At 34.6% G+C, this 26235-nt stretch overlaps 1 protein-coding gene across 1 annotated transcript in view; it reads left to right on the top strand.

Moving 5' to 3' along the window:
* The window catches only part of LOC149799252 (uncharacterized), a 235585-nt gene extending 211920 nt beyond the window's left edge, over positions 1-23665 (top strand). The window contains exon 3 of the mRNA XM_089958532.1: positions 19010-23665. Within this exon, the coding sequence (XP_089814658.1) occupies positions 19010-19257 (248 nt within the window). The 3' untranslated portion in view covers positions 19258-23665. The remainder of the gene's footprint in view (positions 1-19009) is intronic.
* The last annotated feature ends 2570 nt before the right edge of the window (positions 23666-26235 follow it).

The raw sequence follows: 26235 nt of genomic DNA, 5'->3' as shown, positions 1-26235 counted from the left end.
AGAAGGACTTTTAAGTCTTGTGTAGCTTTTGAGAAGGATTTCTAAGTCTTGTATAGTTTTTGAGAAGTATAGCTTTTGAGAAGGACTTCTAAGTCTTGTATAGCCTTTGAAGACTTCTAAGTCATGTATAGCTTTTGAGAAGGACTTCTTAGTCTTGTATAGTTTTTGAGAAGTATAGTTTTTGAGAAGGACCTTTAAGTCTTGTATAGCTTTTGAGAAGGACCTCGAAGTCTTGTATAGCATTTGAGAAGGACTTCTAACTCTTCTTCAGTTTTTGAGAAGTATAGTTTTTGAGAAGGACTTCTAAGTCTTGTATATTTTTAGAAGGACTTCTAAGTCTTGTATAGCTTTTGAAAACGACTTATAAGTCTTGTATATTTTTAGAAGGACTTCTAAGTCTTGTATAGCTTTTGAAAAGGACTTCTAAGTCTTGTTTAGCTTTTGAGAAGGGCTTCTAAGTCACATATAGCTTTTGAGAAGGACTTCTAAGTCTTGTATAGCTTTTTTACAAGGATTTATAAGTCTTGCATAGCTTTTGATAAGGACTTCTAAGTTTATATCTTCTGCAACTTTGTTCTTGTTATATAGATTATTATAATACTCTTTAACTTCCCCATGAATATCAAATTGATTTGTAAGAATTTCATTTTCATCTTTAATTCATTTTGTAATTGTTTCATGTAGTTTTTATTTTCTAGATGGCAAAAGAAGTGTTATTTGATTTCTAGCCCTCGTCTAGCCACTTTACTCTGGTCTGATAATACTTCCCCGAAGCTTGTCTTTTAAAGCTCTCTTTAGACTCAAATATTTTTCTAAATTATAAGACCAATGGAACCATTCTCTAAGGACTATTTTTATACAAGGTATTTTTCTTGTTTTAATTTACATTTCTTTTTATATTAAGTATCTGAAATGGTTTTTCCGTGGATTTCCATCAAGACTTTATATAGAAATAATGAATCTGATAGAGTAAATGGTATATTTAAAATACATATATTAGCAATATTTTCCCCATACTCAGCTGAAGCAGAGTGTAATTTTATTATAGTCATGCAATTTTTTACTTCACCATTATATTTTCCATGAACCTATTAATTGCTGTTAAGTTTCCTCAAACCTTTTTCTCTAATGAAATTATTTGAATTCAAATGCAATAATATGCTGGTAAGGCATGTAAATTGGTACATTTGTCCCTTTTCATACATTTGGCATAATAGATTCAGACAAGAAAGAAATCTAATCTAGCGTTCCTAGCATTAGAGTTATTTATATTTTCAAAATTATATTAATCTAATTCTGAACCTTGAACTACATACACATACAATTTCTTCTTCATATATAATATCATTTATATTATTGTAAAATCTGGACAGTCATTTCTTGGCCCATGTATATTAATTAAAGAAACGGTCCTTTCACCAGTTTTAATATATAATGTCACCAGGTTACCAACAGGAAATTTCTTACATTCTTTGATAGATTATTCAAAGTTGTTTTTCAATACAATACAAACTCCTCGCGAGTTTGACCTGTAACAATCTAAAATACTTTCATAACCCCTTGGTGCCCTAATATAAAAATCTTTATCCCCTGCAAAATGCGAATCACGTAAGTAATATACATAGCACTTTTCTTCTAAGATAATCAATAACATGCTTACATTTCTGAAAATTTTGCAAGTACCCAATAGTTGGCAGTGTCACAAGATGAAGCAGGGTTGGGACTGGATTAGGGAAGTCACCAAAAGCATCTGCGTTTATAAGATGTTTATTTATAAACACAAATTAAATATTAACAAATCTGACACCATTATAAACAAAAAGATATGGAAAATTATAAAGTTCCTAACATGGAACTATCAACAACAATTAACTCAACGAAAAAAAACTCAAACATGAATTTAACAAATGGAATTTCAAACAAACATTAATTAAGTCCTATTACCGATCAACAAAATAAAAATATATGATCTACACCCCAATAAAAACAAAAAATTGAATGTATCGTTCATACAACGATATTGAAATGCATGTAAATTTGAATGTATTGTTCAAATAACGATATTGAAAAGCATGTAAATTTGAATGTATCGTTCAAATAACGATATTGAAAAAGGAATTAATGAAATTATGAACCTATCGATGGTTCATATAACGATATTGCAATATGAATGAATGAAATTATGAACTTATCGATCGTTCACTTAACGATATTGAAATAGGAATGGATGAAATTATAAACCTATCGATCGTTCACATAACGATATTGCAATAGGAATGAATGAAATTATGAACCTATCGATCGTTCATATAACGATATTGCAATAGGAATGAATGAAAATTTGCTCAGATAGCAATAGTGAAAATAATAATAATAATAATTATGAGGACTTTGTATAGCGCCTAATCTTTAGAAGCTCTAAGCGCTTTACAACATTAAACAACACCTCTAAGATAAAAAAAAACGTATAATAACATTATTACAAAAACAAACACCATGAAATTAGAAAAACATTAAAAAATAAAAAAACATACTGAGAATATTTCAGGTAAGAAACATTAATAGGTCTTTAAGTTTGTTCTTGCAGTCGAAATAAGTTAGTTTTGAGAGCCCTCTTGAATGTGATCACTGTGTCTTTGTGTCTAAGTTCAGTGGGCAATTCATTCCACGTTGCTGGGCCCTGGTATGCAAAAGAACGCTCTCCAATTCACTTTGTTTTCATAGTGGGAATAATGAGTATAATGTCAGAAGAGGAGCGTAAGTATCTTGCTGGTGTGTACACATGGGTGAGGTCAGATAGGTATGTTGGACTAGAGTCCGACAGTGAAACGTAGCACAGAAAACAACTTTTGTGTTTGATTCTGGATGTAGGGTACAGAGCAGCGGGGAGGTTTGCTCTGATCGTGGTACTCTAAGTATGATCCGAGCAGCTTTGTTTTGAACTTTTTGAAGTTTCTGGAGTAGATATTGAGATGAACAAGACAGAATTGAGTTACAATAGTCCAGTCTTGAAAGTACTAATGAACACAGGAGTGTTTTAGTGGCATCAACTGAAAGATATTTGCCAATTGAGCTGATGCGTCTCAGCTCAAGATATGCAGCCTTGCATATGTTCATGACATGTTGGTGCAATGTGAGAGTACTGTCCAGAGTAACACCTAGGTTTCGTACTGATTGTGTGAATTTAATGTTGGCGTTGCTGATATTTATTGTTTGAGGTAAAGGATGTAAATGAGAAAGTCTTTGTGCTGTGATCAGAATGGCCTCGGTTTTATCATCATTCATCTGCAGCTTGTTACATGTCAGCTTGCTTTGAAACAACGTTTCTCTTTTTTCGCCTCTGTTTACATTTAGGTAATGATGACTGTAGTCCTAGTTCGTTTAGTCTAGAGCACAATGTAGTGTGGAGAGCCAAGGAGTGATAATTTAAAGCAATTAATGAGGGTCCATCGTAGCATAAACGGGTTGACTGGAGAGTATCACGTGATGGCGGTTTGTTCAAAAACAGTGGAGCAAGACATCTGAGAAAAAGTCTAATTATTCTCGTTTCCAAAACAAGGAGATGAAGAAACACATACGAATTTAACAGCCAATACATAATGAACACAATAACGTAGATTAAAACAGGCAACAAGCACAAATATCATGAAAACGGCACTAAAAACCGGAACAGCTGCTTTAAGCCGGTTAAGCGATAGCGGCCATCTTGTTATTTAAAATAACATGGAACGCAATATATATAACTATCGAGGGGTTGCGAAGCCTTGGTCCCTCGCATCGAGAAAACCAGAACACTCTTCCAATCCAACGTCACCATAACACAGCGTATAAACCACACGTAAGCACACAAGAGTTCTGTGACTCCACATCAAACCATTATAAGGCATGGCATCAGGTATAATTCAGCTAAAACTGTAACAACTAAACCGTGTAGTACATATGACACAGTTAAGTACTTCTGCATTGATATATGTTGCGCATGCGCGCACATGAATTCGTTACCCACTACATTAATCGTTCAATGCATGCAGCGTATAATTAAATTTCAATTTGCCTGTTCAGTTACAACAAATAGCTAACTCTAACCAGACTATAGAATTTCTAATATGGCGTTGTATAACCTAGGTATAGACTGTAGAATTTAGAATAAATTCTAAAACGTCTAAAGTATGAAACAATTCTGTCATAAAAACGAATAATAATAAAGAATACTTAAATTTCATTACCTCTACAGCTGGAGATTTGCTCCTGTAAAGGGTTTATTGGTGTGGTCCGTCTCAGAATTAACATCATTTGACGGACCTCCTAGTTCCAAAAGTTAAAAAGGTTTTTATGTTTTCGTTTTTCCCTCCATATTGTGTATGTTTGCTTTATTTATTTTAGAAGTTTCATTTTGAAAGATTTTGATCTAGGGTTTCTACACCTGCCTAACTAGTGTATCATTTCTCCTCAACCCAGACTGGTTTTTGGAGTTAATTATACAAGTGATCCAGGCCAATGGATCAATGGTGTCTAGTGTGTGCTATCTATTTATTGCTATATTGTTTGTATGCTTTTATCCCTTTGTGTTTTTGTACGGACTGGCTTGTATGATCAGATTCCATTCGAGTTCTTATTTTACATTGTTGGAGTTTTTAGAAGCATTTTAGTGTAGGTAGTAGGTTGGAAGATAGTAGGTATACATGTATGCGCGAAGGTGTTGAATGCGTTCTTTTTATTGTCATTTTGTTGTCTTAGAAAGATGAATAAGCAGGTATATAATAGTATATACTGTCGTACAAGGATCTCCTTAGGTGTGCAAAAAAAAAATTAATTTCAAATATTAGTATTAAGTTAACATCATAATTTCTGAGGTTTTAAGTTAAAAATCTTCCCTTCTCGTTTTCATAATGGAGTTGATATATAGTATTAATTCGTTATATATTTTCTTGTCGTTGATGTTATTTGTAAATAAAACTTGTGAATCATTTACTGCTCCATATTTAGTTGTGATTTTATTTTTTTAAAGTTGTCTTTCTGCATAATGTTTAGGACATCGTAGTATCGGGTGTCCTTTTAAATCTATATGCTTTTTACATAGTCTACATTTTGGTATCGCATTTATTATATGTCTAACAAACGCAGTCTCACCTGTCATCCAGCTTTCGTGTAGGTATAAAAAAAATAGTCTACCTTGTATAGGTGATTTTATTCCTGCAAAGTATTTCCATATTAAAGTCTAATTTAGGTTTGGGTATTTTAGTTCTATTAATTGTTTGTCTTGACAGACTATATCATTTAGAGTTTTATATATATCCTTTTTTTATCCCATATACTTTTATTATCTCTATATTTGTATAGTAGTTCAGTTATTCTTTTACATCTTCCAGGTGGTTTTAGTAGTTTAGTTAATAAATTGTTTTTATATATTGAATCGTCAAAGCGACATAGATATCCATATAAATATTGCCTCCCGTGGTAGTTGGGGTGTATTATTCAAATATTTAAATCTATTTAAAATGTTAGTTTTCTGTATTAGGCTTAAATTAGGTATGGCTAATCCTCCTTTGTCTTTAGGTCTGCATATAGGCTTTTTTTAATAGTGGATTTTATTATCCCAGATAAAGCTCAGTATTCGATTTTCTATATTGTTAATCATAGCTTCAGTTAGTTGTATCTTGCTCATTGTGTAATTCATTTGACCATACATGTAGGTTTTTATCTACCTGTACTCGATCCCTGTGTGCAACCAAATTTATATTTGTGCTTCTATCTTAGTAACTCACGATAGTTCTTGTGAGTAGAGTTCACTCCAAAATAAAATTTATGTTTTATCATGATTGATCACTGAACCAGATACTTTTCCCAACTTGGTGAATTCATACTGTAGACGTTAAAAACAAATTCCATCTCTGGTAAAGTTGGTGCAGTCGTCTGCATGTAATATAGTTTTAAATTCTTTTCAAATTTGGTATTTTTATTCCCTGAATATAGTTGTTTGGGTTGATATGTATGCTCAGGGATTCTATTGCTATTACATATAGCAGCATAGATTGGGGCAGCCCTGTCTGACTGATCTTTTTATATCAATTTCCTTAGTAAGCGCTCTATTTACTATTTTAGAGGTGATATCTTTATACATATGATCCAGCTTATCAAATTTTGGCCGAAGCCACATTTTCCTAATGATTTAAAAATAAAATTATGTTCTATTCGATCGAACGCCTTTTCTTGATAAAACAGATACACCCTTTTCTCCTTTATCATTTAAAAGATTTATTTCATTAATTGATAGAGTGTTATTCGTAATATTTCTTCCTTTCCTCAACACCTCTGGTTTATACCTATTATCTTGTTTAAACGATTTCGCATTATATTGGTTATGATTCTTGCTAATGATTTTATAGTCTTTATTTAGCAAGTTTATCGGTCTCCATTTTTTTTATATCACTTCTTTGTCTCCCTTCCCTTTATAGATTAAAGTAATAATTCCCTCCCTTAAGTGTTTTCGGCAAATCCCCTTTAAACAGTATATTGTTATATAATAGTTCTAGAAAATCAACTAATTCGTATTTAAATGTAATATTGAAGTCCGAGGTTATCCCGTCGGACCCTGGTGATTTCTCTTTTTGAAGGCTATTAATTGCTTCTAAGATTTCTTTATCGGTGATAAAGTTTTCGCATTTCTCCTAATCTTCGGTAGTAATCGCTTATAATTAGTCTTTTCTCTCTATTTATTATTTCCTTGTTGATATTTTGAGATTCATATATTTTTGTGTAGTATTGTTTTATATATTCTAAAATGTTTATTTTGATGGATTATGTCGTTTTCTTGTATTGATTCTATCTTTATTTTCTCACCTTTTAATTTCCATTCTTCTCTCCTTTTTATATATATTCCCATATCTCCCTGATCTTATTTTTATTCCTTGTGTAATCTCTTTCTCTTTTCTCCCATTTATTTTTTTCATTCATCTAATTTTGTTAATGACCTTATAGATGTCATTATTTCTAAATATTATTCCTTTAGACATTGTTAAAAAATTGTCTTTCTATGATATTTCGTAATTCGTTTAATTTCACTTTTGATTGTTTCCCAGTCTTTCATTATGTCCCCAGTATATTTTTCCTTGAAAATTTTGATGTATGTGCGAACAGTGCTCACATACCTAGCATCCTGCATGAGAGCACTGTTCATTTTCCACACTCCCTGTCCCCATTTTATAGTGTTCGGAATAGTTATTTTCAAGTAATACTAATTTATGATTTGCGATTTTTTCTTGTAGAATTTCATATTTCTTAATTGCATTTGTCTCGTTTTTAGATAAGTAAAATGTATCAATATGACTGTCTTTACGGATTTCATATTTAAACGTATATTCCCTCTTTTTATTTAAAAATCTATAAGCGTCTACAATATTTATTTTTATGAAAGTATGGATCCATTTAAATCATTTTCCTTCAATCTATCACCTTTACTTTTATCTTCTGTTAGTATCCAATTAAAATCTCCCATTATACATGGTTCTAAAACACATGTTTGAGTATAATGATTTTTATTTTGAATAAATGTAGTTTTCCTATTATTTACACCTGGTGGCGCATATATATTAAAGATGTTCCATTTATTTTTAAGTGAATCAGACGTCCTTTTAGTTTATTAGGTATTTCCATATTTTCAGAGTTCAATTCCTTGACGGTTTGCCTGATAATTGTAGCCACTCCAGCTCTTATGTCTGTAGGATGGTTATTAATAAAGATTAGTGCATTTAGTTCTTCCTCTAATCTTTTCATAAGGTGTTCTGGCATTCCGTGCGTTTCTTGCATTAATATTATATCATAGTTTTTAGCTTGTGCTATGATATTATCTATTTTATTATTTATACCATTAGTGTTCATAGTCAGGATTCTCAGGTTTGATTCCTGCATCTTGACTATGGGCTAGTCGTTAAGTTTTTATTTTGTGTTAGTAGGTTCTAGTTTACATAATAGTTATTTGGTTTTTGTTAATTTTCATAGTTAGGTAGGTTTTTTTGCCCTGTATTCTTCGATGAGGATTGTTCTTTTATCTTTTCTATGAGACTGGCTGTTTGTCTTGTTTGCTCTGTTTCTTTTGTTTATTTTCTGGATTTTCTCGTCTCGTTTTCTGGTGATCTAAACTTGTCAATAATCTCTTCTTCTGACATTGTTCTGGGCGTTGATGCTGTCCTTTTTCTTTTTCGTTATTGTTGGTGTTGCAGGCTCTCGTCTTGGTTGAGTTGTTGTTACCACTTTTTGCTCCATTGAGGTGTCTGTGTCCAGTGTCTCTTCAGTAGTCGATATATCTGGACTTGTCTGTATATTGTCAAGAGTTTGCTCCAAATTTTGTGGTGTTACTGTTTTTGCGTCTCTTCGAGGACACAGAAGGGGACTGTCTGTCTCTCTATCAGTTTTACTTCCTGCTATTTTCTTTGTATTTGTCTGTCTCTAGCTCTTGCCATTTTCTTTTCTGCTGAGCTAGTTTGGTCAGCATATTCCCATTTATCTTGTGAGCTTCCTGTAGTGTCATTTTGAGTTTGTAGATCTTGTTCAGGTTCTGGTTGTTGTTGTTGTTGTGGGGTTTAACGCCATTTTTCAGCACACGATAGGCTATATATGGCGGCCAGTATTAATGGTGGAGGAAGAATCTTTTCTGTCACTGTATCTGTTCCCTTGGGTACTGAACTGGACAGTGCTTCAGCATATGATTTTTCCTGTGTATACTGCGGGGAATCCCCAGTATGTGGCCATTTGTGCAGTAGTGATTTTGATGGAAGCTTATTTTGCAGTTTGTTCGCTAATTCGATCGTCGGTATTTCCATTGGGAGTCCCGAAAAATGCACATCTGAACTCGATTGTCTGATCATTTGTTATATAGTGGCTTTCCTTCTCTTGCGGAGAGGAAGTATATAGCCCTCTGCCACCATTTTGTAGTCCTTTGATGTCGTTAGTTTGTGTTCCCTTGCCTATTAGGTACTGCAGGATCTCGGATGGGCACGGCCTTTCTGCCTCATTAAAGCTTGTAAGGTCCAACACCTGGCACCGTGGTGATCTATATGCAAGTAGTAGTAATCCACTGTCTGTATTCCTTAGGTCTGTGGGAAAATAATTTTTAATCTTTCCTCCAGTTTGTTCTTTAGTTGGCATTGCCATTTTGGGCTGTAAAAAACTATCCACTTATGTTGGTAGAGGCTAAACACCCGTAAACTTCCAAAATGCAAAAAAATATATATGTATATATAAAAAATAACAAAAATGTACACAGTATAAACAATGGCACCTTACAAAATATAGGATAAAGTATACCTGGAGATCTTTGTATGAAAATCACAATGAATCACAGAATAAAAATCTTTAAATCCGTAAAGGGGTAAGCTTTCTGTCAAGGCTCGTCGTAATGTAATTTGGTTATAGAGAATTTGCTCTATACGTACACTAGCTGTGACAGATATGCGCAGCTAGGTTCTTAGGTTTTCCGCTGCAGGCAATTTGCTCGTGCAGCATGGTCTGAGTTTCGCTCAGGATTTCGAAATAACTAAAGCCGAAAAAATATACCACCCTCGGGTGACGCTGTACGCGGCAAAGAAAGCCGAGTACATTTTTGACAACAAATACATATTGATATAACTCATACACAATTCCGTGACAGGCAGACAATATTCTAATTTTTTAGCTATCCATTTTCGGTGTAAAAGTATAAAGCCTCACAGATGAAATGCACCATGTTTGTGATCAGCAGGGAAAGTGGTTACAAACCAAACGCAGTTCATAGGTTAAGAATAAAACATATATCAATTAAGACAACATCAGTGATCTGATATATGCCCACGAAATGTCCATATTGAACTCTATCTAAACTAAAAATGGATACAATATTCAAACGTAAGTACATTGGTATATAAATAATTTTGACAGTTACCCATGCATCTGATAATATCAGTGGCGAAAAAAAAAACTGACAGAATATAATCAAACAAACAAAAATTAAAAGGTGCACTGTAGGCTAAATGCCTCATTGCAAGACAAGTGAAAGCATTGGTGCAGTAGGCTTTAAATAAATTTAATAATAATAATAAAACAAATAAATAAATCTTATTTTTGCGAGTATTAGTACCAGAAAATAGAATGCTGGTAAGAAAATGTTAGATTGTAAATATATATTTTTCTCGGTTCAAGTGCAATTTGCATCTAAATATAGTCATCATACATATAGCATTGGGTATGATCATTTATAACGTACAGACTCATACATATAACATTGGGTATGATCATTTATAACGTACAGACTCATATATATAACATTAGGTATGATCATTTATAACGTACAGACTCATACATATAACATTGGGTATGATCATTTATAACGTACAGACAAACATAAAATTGTTCAGCTCCAAAATGAAAGGTACTGCAAAATAAATCATGGTTAGAAAGGTATGCAAGAGAGAAAAATGATAGTTTAAAGTAAACTAGTGAGAAAAAATATGATGTCTATACACTAGCAAGACAAGCTAGGATGTATATAAGCTAGTAGGACAACAAATGATGTCTGTTCAAAGGGAACACTATAACTGCAGGAGAAAAACAAATGATGGTAATGTAATATACATTATTAAAACTCAGCATTTTATACATTATAAAACTCAGTCTTTAAATGTATATCAAAAAGTAGACATACTTGCAACAACTATTTGTAGTTTAAAAGTGCCACTAACTACATTTCACCATATAAAAGTACCTGCACTCAATCCTCCAGTCTCACACGTCGGTTTTACATAAATACACACGTACAGACATTAATATATACAAGCATGTACCTATACATATACATACATACATGCACATATTTATGTATACCTACATACAAATACATGCATATACACACGTACATGCATACACATCCACATTGTCCTACCTACCTACCTATCTACCTACATACATACATGCATCATACATACATACATGCATACATACATACATACATACATACATACATACATACATGCATGCATGCATATTCAGAGATTTAAGTTTTACTTTCCTTTTACCTTTGCTTTTCCTGCATTTGATAACTTTCTTAATTATATCCTTTTTAACTTCATTATCTCAAGAAATGTGTCTTTAGTTGTGAATTATTTTGTCTTGTTAAATTACTAGAAGCTTTGATGAGGCGAGACTTATGTTTCCGTTTATTCTGGGGTTTTTTTTCTTCCTATTTGCGTGCCCATTTCTATCTCGTCTAGGACTTACTAGCCTGGTCTCTTTTCTTTATTCAGTATCTTCATTTTTTGTCTTTACGGTTTGTCCTTATGTGAACATTGGTGCTGCATATACTGTTTTGTAATTCCAAAAGAAAAACACTGTTTGCATAACAGAACATTCATTTGCCAGTCATATACAACACTAAACACATGCCTTGCAGTAATCTCTAGTAAAGGTATGTTTCTTTATAAATGACTTGCAGGATAATGTTCTTTCCATGAACTGGAGGTAGTCACATTTCCCTTTTAGAATGTTAATAGTTGAAATCACCTTGAATCACCACAGACGTAAGAAAAGACATAAGCAGCTTTGCGAGTGGAATAAGATCTAACGTCACTGAATTCAATAATGCTTGCAAATATCCAGAAGTAAATCTACACACTGGTGGCACTTGGAAATTTCTAGGCTGGGAAACATTTTATCCAAAATAAATTCACTGTTCTTCGGAGTACAATGGCTCCATCCCTAAGAGACGGATATTGTCACGCACATGCTAAACTATCCCACGATGTGATCTTGCGTTATCTGAGTTGCATACGCCATCACCTCACAACGATTTTGCACTGAGATAAGGAATTTGCGATTTTTGTACGCCCACCATAAGGAGGAGAGATGTTATGATGCTGTCCGTAGGTTCGTTTCTCTGTTACCAATTTGGTTTCCGCAGAATAATTTTAGTTCTGTAACCAAACTAACATTTGGATGGTTTGCACTTTGGTGAGAAAGAATCCTATCGATTTCGAGCTCAAAAGTTCAGAGGTCAATGTCGCTGTAAATGAAAGAAGCAAAAACGGTTGCCGCATAATAACTCAGTTCTCCACTATCAACAGTTACATAATTGTTGAATAGTTTTCATCTGGGTACGAATAATGTATGTCAACTTGAGGATGAAATGTCTGCATCTCCCCAGATTGGCAGAAGAAAATGGTTTGCATTCAATGAGTGACCTTCTCCATGATCCACATTATGAATGGTTGGAGAAAGGGTAAAAAACCCTTTCAGCTTTGGAGTTTAAGGATCAACGACCAGGATCCTTGTGACTAAAGTAAGAGCACAAACATTGTTGCCACAAAATAACATTACTTCTACATGAGATACATAAAAAAATCTTTGTAAATGGCTTCAGCATGAAATAAAGATAAACGCTATTGATTTTGAGGTTAAAGGGACAATGGTGAATGCCACTGACTGATAGAAGAAAATGGTTTCCACATTAATAACACGCGTTGTTGATGGCTTGCAAGGGTAAGGATGATGACTATCAAATCGGGGGTAAAAACAGCAACAGCAAGACTGAAAGAAGGAAAAATGTTTTCTGTCCTAAAATAGCAGTTATTTACATGAAGGACTATTAAGCGTGGAACTACACACACACACACACACACACACACACACACACACACACACATATATATATATATATATATATATATATATATATATATATATATATATATATATATATATATATATATATGTGTGTGTGTGTGTGTGTGTGTGTTGTTTTATAGTTAACTTGGCAAACTGATACATTCTTCCGGTCTCAGTCCTGCCATTTCATCCTTAACACTCGTTGCAACGGTAATTTTCTGTTTATTCAGTGTCAATATGTGAAGACCAATCATGCATACTTCTTACTCTGTTGAATGCAACATAATGTATCTGTCAGAATGGAACTGAATTCCGATGACAGCTTGAAATTACTTTTCTTATGTCTGACCTAGAGGTAATTTAATGTTATTTTGTATTTGTTTACTATTTAGAGTATTCCATTAATATTATCATCAACAACGGAAATGTTAACAGTGAGATCAAATTCAAAACAAATAGAAGGTCAAACAGTCTGTGAAAATCATGCAGTCTTTGATGGAACTTGAGTTTATTCACCATGTTCTCTTGTACAGAGATGCGCGGTTCACTGACAGTATTGTCGTTTAACTTACATTGAATGACAGGGGCCCCGAGTGGCCGAGTGGTCTAAGGCGCTCTCCGTTAAGGATCACTGCCATTTCACCTCTGTCTGCGTGGGTTCGAGTCTCGGATTCGGCTAATGTGGGTATGTGAGAAAGCTTGCCAGTAGCTTCTCGCTGGTCGGTGGTTTTTTCCAGGGATTTCCCGGGTTCTTCCTCCACTATTAATACTGGCCGCCATGTATAGCCTATCGTGTGCTGCAAAATGGCGTTAAACCCTACAACAACTGCAACAACAACATTGAATGACTGAGGAGCTGCTGAGTGAATTCATCCGCACTGTTATTTGCAGTGAACAAGCCTGAAACGTTGTTTGAATAGTGTTGTAGGCTATAGTTAGAAATTCTTATTTATGTTAAAAATTTGTGTGGTTTCTTCATGCAAGCTGTAGGGCAATTATGGAAACTCCAGATCGTTGCTTTGATTTTTATTATGTGCCAATTCATGCATCATGCACAGAAAACAGATCATGTCACAGAGTAATAACTACGGGTGGAACTCGAAAACGCATGAAATCATAACTGGTATGAGATGACAGAGATCTCGATGAGATTCGGGTGACCAAAGAAGCCAAAGCATTTAATATGATCTTTTGTATCAAGTACGATGTCATTTCTTGGGTGGGAGGTATTTTCCAGCCCTACTAATATTGTTGTACATTTTTATCATTCAGTTACTTCATTCATTAATTCCACTGAGAAGTTTCTAAATCTGTCTTTATTGTGTTCATAAATGATAAAAATCGCACCAAGGTGGCAAGCAAAGTTGTTAAATCATCTCAAATACATCTTTCTTACCAGCTCCCAGATATGTTAAATGACTTCCAAGTGTTTTAAAAATATAATAAACGTTATGCAATATTTCAAGAGCACCATTCATGTTTGGTTGTATCACTGCCAACTAAACGTTTCTGACCTTGGGTTGACCTCTTCTAAGTGCTAACCATGATTTGTCCGGTATCTGGTTCATTTTGAGCTTCTTCGTATTGAAAAAAAAAGGTTTTGTACATTTTGCGACGCATTAATCAACGTCCCTCGGCCCTTGTTTGGTTGTATCACTTTATAATGAACAGGTACCACTCTCTCGGAGTTATTTATGACTCTTTGAACACAAAATGCTGATGGAAAACAAGTAATATGGTTACGGGTCATTATAAAAGATTAAATGATGCGGCTGTTCTATATTGAGTGCGAACGGGTGCACTTTTTCTACTTGTAGATTTGACTAGTCAAGTGAAATATCAGTTTTCAGTCATAGTTTTCTTTTCATCAACGTCACTAAAATTGTTAGAATCATAACCGATATTACTTGCATTTTCGTATTTTGATTTTCGTGAGCTGCTGCTACTAAACCATTTCCTTTGTATTGTCTTAGGATTTCAGAACTGTCTTCATTTAAGGTTGTATCCATTATTCATCTGTTTTTATTTCATAATTCTTTTACAGCTTACTTCATTAGCCAACGTAAAGTAGCAATAACTGTGACAGGATGTAAACAAAGTCGGATTTTTGTTGTTGCTATGTTTCTTCTTAAGTTTGACTGCTATCGTTATATTGCTGGCAAATGGCCGTGGCACAACATTTATTACCGGTTGTATATCTCCTGGCACACCGATAACGCTTCACTTTATCGACGAGTGTCTGTCTCGTAGCAAATTCTCCAATTTGCATCAATGGAATTCTAATTTTTTCCAGATGATGCAAAGTAATTCTTTGTCATCCACGGATATGCCATTTGCTAACATTTTTTCAACAATAATATGCAAGTATTCCGCAGACTGTCTGCTGATGAAATAGAATGAAGAAACCTCGTTTGATTGCGAGATGAGCAGACATATGCGTGTCCCTCACATTTTATTCTCAAACATCTGAATATATTCTTGTAAAGTTTCACCATATAATCCTTGTCGCCTTTAAAACTTACTCCTGCACAAAATCTTCATTTAATTTTTTCAGTGACTTGAACTTGAGGTCTTTATCTCTTAAACTTTCTTATTGAACATTCTTGCATCAAGAATCGTTTTGCAAAAACCATTTCCCGCTTTTTGACATGCATATTATGTTCTCTTGCCTCGTTCTTGTCAGAGGAAACTACACAGCAAGTCTCTACCAGGTCTACCTTTATTGAGCGGTATATATATATCCAAGTTCTAGTCACCTTTCTTTACGACTTCTTTTTTGTCATCCATATTTGCTTTACTCTTTATAGCAGGCCTTATAGTCGTTACTTCCCTCATCTGGTCATTTTTAATCTCTATATTTACGATATAATTTACAGTTTTTTACCTATCTTTGTTTATCTTCCATTCTTATTTTCGGTTTCCCGTTTTTGCCTTCTTATTTCCAAGTTACTCATATGTGTACATCCAGTTTTGAACTTCTGCTTTAGGTTTTGCTATAATAATTTCAGCTTCATTATCAGTTTTTCATTCAAATAATGTTGTTTGTTCCTGTTAGAGTATACTGTATTTTTATCATTAAATCTCTGGCTGCTTCATGTCGAAACGACGATACACTCGGTGGTATGCTTCTGCAGTTACAGAGTCAGCGATTTGCTACCGCACCATTATATTCACATTGGCGAAGCTACACTACCCTGTAGTGTACTAAAGCACGTTGGTGCGACATAATACAATTGGATATTCCTGCATAGGGTAGAAATTCTTCCTCGAAGAGATTCACAACTTAAGCTGTTTATAGATTTTCTTCTGCCATTTTGGAGGAGTGTATTATGTGCTATAACCCTATCCGCTAACGTTTCATTTTCCGCACTATAGTTTTAATTCTACAACACGTACCTCCACTAAACTTTGTGGACATCGTAGGTTAAGAACAACAAATCCTATCGATTTTGGTGTCAACTGCTCAAACATAAATGTCAAGGTAACCGAATGAAGCAAAATAGTTTGCGTACAATAACATTAGATCTAGATCCCACATCTGGACCAAACTTGGCGGATATTTATTGCACCAGTGTCAAGGAAGAATCCTATCGAACATCGGGTCCACAAAATAAAACCTCAATGTCACTGTGCTTGAAAAAATATTTTTTCCGCATAATATTCCTAGTGCTATATACGAGATCTAAATCAAACTGTGTGGGTGGCTTTTAGTCTGACGTGTTTACACTTGGTTCAAAAGATCACAACGTATGAAACGCATAAAACAAACAAATCGTTAAATATCTGACATTTTTTTAACAATAACCCATGCCCACGCCGCTTGTCCTACCTCCTAAGATGAGATGAAGATTCCAAAAGTGGCACACTAAGCACACAAATGAATATCATTCACTCAAGTTACATGTAACCAGAATGACCGTGTTACAATATCGCTGTGAATTTATAGGATTAGATGCTGATATACTTCGCACACAAAACTATAATTATTATATGCTCATTTTTCCCCCGTTAACTTTACATTGGCAGAATCGTGCAATATCATGCCATAGTATTTAAATTAAATTAATTGACATTTTGATTGAACAAGTTGCCCTCTATGATTTGCTTCCTTATCAGCATCGCATAATTACTAATATTCATGTACATGTAACATTTATTGTTTCTCTATTTCAATAATATCAAATAGAGGAAATAAAGCTTGATGATAATATAATAGTTGTTCACTCAATGCTCCATCCAAAAGAAAAATAAAGAAATTATACAGTCAGTATATTCAAACTAAGGTTAAGAGACCGATGTGGGATTTAAAAAAAAGTTCAACCGTAAGATAAAATAAATGGGATGGTTGTCACTCAACATGATTGTCTCCAGTTCTTTCCAGAAAGTTTGGGCTAATGTTTTAACTGGGCAAACTGTTCTGTGCGTTAACTGTGCAAAGAGTTCAATGTGTTCACTGAGCATACTGTTACGTGTGTTAACTGGGAGAACTGTTCTGTATATGATCATTATTTCTTACATTAACCGTCTTTTCTAAGTTTATCTTTTGAAGAAGACGCTCTTGAAATAAACAGTATTGTTGCTGGTGAATGAAATACAAAAAGTAGTAATCTTTGGGACATTGCTGGGTTGCGTTTGATGTTCCCATTTTAGTGCTAACTGGACTCTTACTTCTATAAACTAAGTTTTGGGTGGAGAAGAGTTAGACATAAATGTGAATTTTTTATTTTTAAGGGTGTTGCATTTTACCTGGAACTTACGTGGGGCGGAGGGCTGGGGATAAAATGGTCATATTTTGAGGGTAAGCGTTGTAAGTATAGTATTTGTTAGGGTCGCCCAATTAAAATATGCCTATGACATCGATTGTTTTTCTACTAACAAAGCCACGTGGTCGGAGGTATGTGAGGAACAGCCAGCAAGCAGTAATGAAGCATGTCATGACCTAATTTGATTGTAACATTATTGACTCCGATTACAATCAGTGTAATAGTAGTCACATTATTGACTCTGATTACATCAGTGTAATGATAGTAACATTATTGACTCTGATTACATCAGTGTAATGATAGTAACATTATTGACCCTGAGTACATCAGTGTAATGATAGTAACATTATTGACTCTGACTATTTTGATTGTAATGATAGTACAATTATTGACCCGGATAACATCAGTGTAAAGTTTAGAAACATTGTTGACCCTGAGTACATCAGTGTAATGATAGTAACATTATTGACTCTGATTACATCAGTGTAATGATAGTAACATTATTGACTCTGATTACAATCAGTGTAATAGTAGTCACATTATTGACTCTGATTACATCAGTGTAATGATAGTAACATTATTCACTCTGATTACATCAGTGTAATGATAGTAACATTATTGACTCTGATTACATCAGTGTCATAGTAGTAGCATTACTGACCCTGAGTACATCAGTGTAATGATAGTAACATTACTGACCCTGAGTACATCAGTGTAATGACAGTAACATTATTCACTCTGATTACAATCAGTGTAATAGTAGTCACATTATTGACTCTGATTACATCAGTGTAATGATAGTAACATTATTCACTCTGATTACATCAGTGTAATGATAGTAACATTATTGACTCTGATTACATCAGTGTCATAGTAGTAGCATTACTGACTCTGAGTACATCAGTGTAATGATAGTAACATTACTGACCCTGAGTACATCAGTGTAATAATAGTAACATTATTGGCCCTGAGTACATCAGTGCAATAACAGTAACATTAGTGACTCTGAGTACATCAGTGTAATGATAGTAACAGTATTGGCCCTGAGTACATCAGTGCAATAACAGTAACATTAGTGACTCTGAGTACATCAGTGTAATGATAGTAACAGTATTGGCCCTGAGTGCATCAGTGTAATAACAGTAACATTAGTGACTCTGATTACATTAGTGTAATAATGTTGTCCCCACCACGGAAGGGACATAGCACAAGATCTTTAATTCCATTTTAATTTTTTTTTAAAGAAAACATTCATACTTGTTGGGGCGGGGTCCTTTATATTTTGCAGAGTGGAGGGGGATACGTCGGCGAGGACAGCAGAGTTTTGGGGTTATAATTTATTTTGGAGAGCTTGTGACCTCTACCTTATGACGTGCTTATGCTGTACCAAAATATACGAGAGAGACTACACGATATTTTGCCTGATGGTGGAATGTATTGTGTTACATATTTTCAAAGCGTTCATGATTAGACATCAGCATGTATGAGATAAAGTTTCATCATCATTACAAATACTTTTTTAAAAAAAATTGGACTCGGCTCGTGAAAGGGGATATCCTTGCTTACTATATTTCTCAAAACCGAATATTTACTTGCAACCCTTTCTTTTCTTTCAGATCCAACCATTGACTACGATTCAGAAGCTGCCGAAGGAGTGACCTCTTGTTGCTACAAGCCGTGTCACTGGGACCCTGACGCAGCCCAAACCTGCCCGCCATTAAATCCAGTGACTTCCAACTGCACAGCCGTCAACATGGCGGCTGGATTGCTTCCTTTCAATATTCATCGGACAGTTTTAGTAACTTTTACTGCAATATTGATTTCTAGAACAGTGTTATTATTTATGTGTATAGGTTTAACATAGATATAAGTATAGGAATAAATTTCGATGTATCAGTCAGTTGGGTTTTCGGGATCGTGTATATATGAATTGAACCTGTAAATATCTACACAGTGATGTAATATCAGATGTTGATTTTGTATGTAGACTGTCATATAAAATCCATACTAGATTCGTGATTTGAAAATTGATACAATTTTCACAAAATTCAAATTTTGGAAGAATGAAGTTTCTATAATACTTTGCCAGATGTAACGTCAGTGTTGGATAGCTTTCAGTTTGGAACATAATATGTTAGTTTTGGTGTCTACCTCGACCAAGTGCGTAAAACGACAGTACAAACATAGTGCGTTTTTTTTGTTCATATGACTGGTTTGAATGTTGATTTTGTGGATGTTTGCCAAACAGCTATGATGCGAGTAACTCATTCTACCCTGGCTACAGCTATGATGCGAGTAACTCATTCTACCCTGGCTATCAGTATTTACACGTACATGTGTTCCATCTCTTATACGGAAAATTGTTTACATGGACAACTGTCAAAAATAGTTTTGGATGAATGAAATAGAATGTAAGTATGAACGTGAAATAAAGTGGACAGCTAGTACATACGAAAGCACATATTCAAAAGCAAAAGACATGGACACGTTTCAGCTACGCGGATGGATATCACAAATTCAGCTTAAAGATACATTGTCTACATCTTCAAGACCAGTCTTTATGAATTTCCAAGGAATCCCAACAATGTTGGCTAATCTACATGTATATTATTAATATAAATGTATGCTAAAGAAATAGTTGGTATGTTTGGATATCCTGCCTGTTTATATACTTTTATTTGGGGATATATACGGAAGAAAAAATGGAAGCATTTACGATTTTGTCCTTTAACCAGTCCAGTATCGTCTCTGAAGTCATCCCTCGTATTAACCGATACAGTTCGTTGTATCATCCATGAGGAATTGATTTGCTCTGTATTTGTATCTAGATCCTTACGTGATGATACGTGGCACTCCTTGTTGTTCTAACAAAAAACAGTCTTGGTCACAAAATGTATGGCAGCAATTTATCAGTCTGATATTCTTAGCAATATTTCAGCTGATACGGAAATTAGCAATGCTGATGGTCGTATCAAAATTAGTCTTGATGAGAGTAGGTTAAAATGAATATTTTTATTTCCATTTCCGTGTCAGAGCTCTAACTTTTGAGTTACATTCTGGAACATTCCAAGACTACCATCGTGACTACCAGACTGGAGCGTCTTGGAAATATTTTTTTATATAAAGTAATTCGGAAACCGGTTACCTACTTTAGTTTCAAAGGATTTCACGAAAATGTATGACAAAATTGTAGAAAGCATTATCATAAAATGGTCATATTATTTGCACGATTTTGTATGTGTATTGGGGTAGTTTATAGTGCACTTGGTGCCTATTAAGTCACGGTCAAATTTATTTTTTAGCCAGCCAAATACAATTTTACACAGTTTTGTTCGTTGTGTTAATATGAGCTCTGAAGATCAATTTCAAGGGTAGATAGGCACTGTTATTAATAGTTTGCCATTTAAGTCTAATATTGCAATTCAGCAAATTTTTACCCCGTTTTTCTGAGAGAGCCACATGCGCGTGCCACAACGGTCTACAAACTAGTCGGGCCAACATGCGAACAGTGTACCAGGGTTTGTTCTATTATGTTTAGAATTTAATGATGTAATTTGACCAATCAGTCAGTGATATAACGTGATCAATCAGCCAGTGATGTAGGTGGGCTAATCAGCCAGTGTTGTACGTTGGTTAATCAGTCAGTGATGTTAGTTGGACAATCAGCCAATCATGTAATTTGGACCACTGGCCAATGATGTAAACTTTACTAGTTTCATAAATAGCTGTGGGTTTTATTACGCTGAACGGGATGGACGGGTATTTAGACTATACACATTCGCTATTTGGGGACATTTTATTCAGTTTTTTCCAAAACTGCAAAACAATACAATACAAGTTCTATATTTAAATTTGTTCACAGATTTCGCTCAAAGAATCTTACCATCCTAAGTCATTGAAATTTGGATCACTTTGGGCTTTTCCGCATAAGCTTTACACCTCAGCCCTTTTCCCACTTCAAAAATGTGGTAAAAGTCTTTGAAAAAAACAATTATAACCGCTAAGACAAGTAAACAAGTCAAGGTAAGTAGTTACTACTTTGGTATTTTTGGTGAACTATTTTTACAACCAACATTGATTGTAACAAAATTAGAGACAAGAACGGCCATCTAATCTACATCTGTCGACAATGTTCTTCAAGATTGCAGCGTCCAATGTTTCGCGAACATAATATAATGCATAAAAGATACCGAAATAGTAGCTATATATCCTGGCTACTTCTTTTTCTTTTCCTAATCCAATCTGCTTTTTTCAAACATTGTTTGACAGAGTATTGAGCCGGCTACCACAAGAAGCCACTGCCTACAACTACAAGTATTCCGAATGTTTGTGATGTAGCGTATGTTGATGATTGATTAAAGAGCGTGCAGCCTAAAATTGTAACTAAAGTAGTAACGTGGACGTATGTCTACTTATATCTGGATCCTACACGTTCCGGAAGTTTCAATTTCATTTATATTATGAATTTCCTTTCAGAAATTCGGTATCGTCGTGATTATACACGGTTATACAAACGTTTGCTGGAGTACCCAGAAAATTATCTTTCCACGTACCTTTACATACAGCATATCATGTAACAATTTCTAAACACACAAATTATGTATGGAATACTCCACATCCACCCTGAGCATTGCTACATGCGAAATATTTGCTCAAGCATCACATACAATTCCAATTTGTGAATCACCTAGCGCCACTAATTGTAGCCACACAACCAGCAAAACACGACCTGCTCATGTAAGAATGGTATAGCTTTTATTGTTGTTGATTTTACACAAATTTTCAGCACTTGATAGGCTATTCATGGTGACCAGTATAGCTCGTGGAAGAGGAACCCGGAAAAACCCCGAGAAGAACTGTCGACCCAAGGGAAGGACTGACAAGCTTTCTAACATACCCACGTCGGCCGAGCCTTAGACTCGAACTCGAGGGGGGGGACAGAGGTGAGATGTCAGTAACCTACAAAGGCTTAACATTTGTCTCTTCGCAACTATAACAGAATTATTAGCTGCCATGCGTAAGGCATTATGACCTTGTACACTAGTTATAACGACAGTCAAATGAAAGTGTTCCAAAGACGTGTCAGTATATAAGATCATACACAGTAAATTTTATATTTGTTGATTATCCAAATTATTTGTGTTGGGATATCTAGGGTTTTGTTATTAAATATTTACATGTATCTAATGCTGTGACACGAGTACGCCAAACACTAGTTCTCTGCGCTTGGAAGGATCTGTAATTAAAGTAACAGCTTAAATGGTGCAGGTGTGTGAGAACAACGGATATTCCTCCTGTTGTTGTAGGGTTTTTTTCGCACCTACAACTCGTATTAAAATAAGGCTTGAAGAAAATAAAAGAAATTATGTGACCCCGAGCAAACGGCTGCCGGATTCAGAGCTCAATATTCTAATCCGACGTCCTCAAACACTCAGTTATGGATTCTTGCGCTACCTTAAGCAAAGAAACTGCACTCTTAAGGTGGTCACAACTACTGCAGAGAGAATCGAATTACCGAAATATTAAAATATATGGAATGGACGGTCACGTTTTAACAGGTTGCAGTATCGACAGTAACGAAACGTTCGCAATGCAAGTATACCGCTAAAAGCATCTGACCTCGAATCAATTGTATCCAGTCATCAACAACTTTGTTTATGATGGAGAAAGCCCACTCTTTTGCAAACTACTGGAAAAATGCATTTACTCCTGAAAGTGTTAAACTATGAATGTTCAAGAAGTCTGCATAATGGACATGAGCAACAATTAGTCCGATTACACACACACACACACACACGCGCGCGCGCGTGTTGGTCTCAGTTAGTGCCAATATAAAAAACATTATGTGGACACTTGGCAATAACTTTAAGTGCGTTTATGCATGCACTTATCATTGAAAACCTCTAAATACATATTTAACTTAAATACCGTAATTTACGTCTGAACATTTAAAATTAAATTTGAAATTAAGGAAATCAATGATTTTGTCTTAGCCCTGTTCACAAGAGGGTTGGCTCATAGCAACATCATGAAATTCTCTTTCGTAAAGGATCCCGTCACAGAGGAAGCTCGTCAAAATGAACTATTTTGGCGGTTGCTCCTTTATGTCTTTATCATTTCTGTGTGACTATTATGTTTTATGCGGGACTATTATGTTTTATAGGTAGTTCTTTTGCGGGTAGACGAGGGTATATTAGCCATAGTAAACTTCATTCAGTGTGAATTGGCGAAGTCTTGACAATTTCAATAAAACATTTTTTCAATTCAACAAACTTAATATTGTCTGTACCCAAATGCTTAGTGAAGCACTTTGCAAAGTTAAATGCAAATTTAAACACCCCAATGGCTCCATTAATAACACCAAACCAAAGGGAGTATGGTGTACATGAGGAAACTAACTTTATACTATTTGTCCAAGAAACATGGAGAGAGAGAGAGAGAGAGAGATAGTGTGTGTGTGTGTGTGTGTGTAATCTCGGTATATGTAGCTCTTTGTTGTGTAAGTTTAGCACGAACATGATCACACATCCTAAACATTAGCATTACAATCTTTAAATACATACCGTTTTATGCTCAATCTTCATTGATTTACGGAACTAGTACAAGCGAATACGTATTGAGGATTGAAAAATTGCTATTGAAACATTAATACGTGTTCTGTTTCCAATAGTTTTATGTACTTGCTTCTTTACTAAAAATTCGATCCTTAGGCCATTTTAGAAAGATAAGACTATAGATGCCATAATAATCCAAGACGAGTTGTGTCCAATAAACGGTTTTTACGAGTTCTACTGAGTTAATGGGATGGCTTTGGTTGTCCGTCTGTCAGTTAGCAAAATACTTTTTTTCGTTACTCATCCTAAGTTATTTGGAGGATTGGCGTGAAACTTTACACACACACACACACACACACACACACACATATATATATTTACTGCATTGCCTAGTTGGTCCAAATTGAAAAAAGTTGCGCTCGGACATCAAATATATTCGTCACAGTAGCGATTTAAAAATGTTGGTATTTCTGCTCATGCTGAATCGATGGTTATGAATATCAACATGGGGTTTTCACTAAACGACTTCTTACGATGGCTAATTCTTCTATAAAAAAATGGTACCTATTTGATCTCTAATATGAACGCCACGGCGGCCAACTCGAAATCGTGTTACCACTACTCCTCCTGAATTGGACGTCATATTGACATAGTATTTGCACCAAATAACTTCTAACGATGTCTCATTGGTCCTAAATGTAAACGGTGCCAATGTAACAGCCAAAGAGGCTATTGTAATCACCCTTACATCGTTATTCGTCCAGAATGGTTCATCATATCAAACTGGGGTTGTTAATAAAGGATTTCATATAATGTCCAGCTGGTCGAAAAGATAATAGGCCGATATGATATCTTCTAAATTGTTTTATCGCCACTCATCCTGAAAGGAAAGTCGTATAGAACTGGGGGTTTCACCTGGATACATTTTATGATGTCTAGTTTGTCCTAAATGAAAGTAGTACTAATCTAAAGGTTATTATGACCACCAGAGACGGCATTTTGAAAGTTTTCTATCGCTAATCCTTCTGAATAGATGGGGGTTTTCACTGAAAGGTTTGTTATGATATCTTTTTAGTTTTAAATGTCAAAGGTTCCTATCTGATGTCCAAAATGGTTCCGCAGTAGCCATCTTGAACCTCTTGTTATTGCTAATCCTCCTGAATGAAAAGTAATGGTTGCCATGCGGTTATTATCAGAAGACATCTTTTCATGTATAGACTGTGCAAAAATGAAAACGGCGTCGAGCTGATGTCCAATATGGCCACCATAGTATATATATATATATATATATATATATATATATATATATATATATATATATATATATATATATATATATATATATATATATCCAAAACGTTGAGTTTTATGTTTTATTTATTACTTTTATTTGTCGGAATTGTTGACCTTCATTTAAACCATAGATCCTGACCACGTCTAATGTAATAAAAAAAATATCAATGATCCAAATGCACTTGTTAGATACACTGGAAGCAGCAATATGTGTGCAGTCGATTACTCAGTGTTCCAGTCTGATTGTAATGGAGATCTCTGATATGCACATATACGAGGTCATGTTCTGTTGACCTTTACATTCACGAATCAAATTAGAGGTTTCACATTTATGAAAGTGAAAAGCTATTTAGAACTGATCGTATTTAATGCCAATTCTCAAATGAAAATGCAACGCATTGTTTGTTCCTATCAGGTCCACTTATTATAAATAGATTTCAATTCTTCAGTCTTGTATGTGTATTTAAATAAGTTTATGTATCATACCCTGTACGTTGATTTCCTATGACTGTAATAGTGGCATTTTAGTTGATAGCTCCCCACCTATTAGATCAGTAGAAGTTGTTATCTGTTACGTAAGTCATAAAACCAGTAATATTGAATTAATTTATTATCACCTTTTCTAAGTAGATGCAAAGATCAAGACAAAAAGATATATGTTTATAATAATGACAAACCAGTAATAATGAAACGCTGAAAGTGTCATTTTGTATAATTTTAACGTTATCTTTTTTTAAATTAATTGAATGGTCATTTACTTTTAAGATTTCGAATTTTCCCTTCAGATTTTGACTCATAATGCACATTAGAGTTTTATATTAGTTCGGAGTCAAGTTACTGACCATGACTTCATGAAGATTGCAAAGCGTTATGGAGAATCTTGTGCATTCCTCGTTTCTTAGTCCGATAAATTAGACCCAAGACCTGTATCGATACTGATGAACGATTTGACGATCTGATAGCATTGTTAATTATACTGTCCGATGTTGTTGCAT

Source organism: Sinohyriopsis cumingii, chromosome 5 (genome assembly GCF_028554795.1).
Source record: "Sinohyriopsis cumingii isolate HCF-2022 chromosome 5, ASM2855479v2, whole genome shotgun sequence".
NCBI classification, from domain to species: Eukaryota; Metazoa; Mollusca; class Bivalvia; order Unionida; family Unionidae; genus Sinohyriopsis; species Sinohyriopsis cumingii.
Note: the sequence above shows the minus strand (reverse complement) of the source record. Positions and strands in the feature narration are given on the sequence as shown.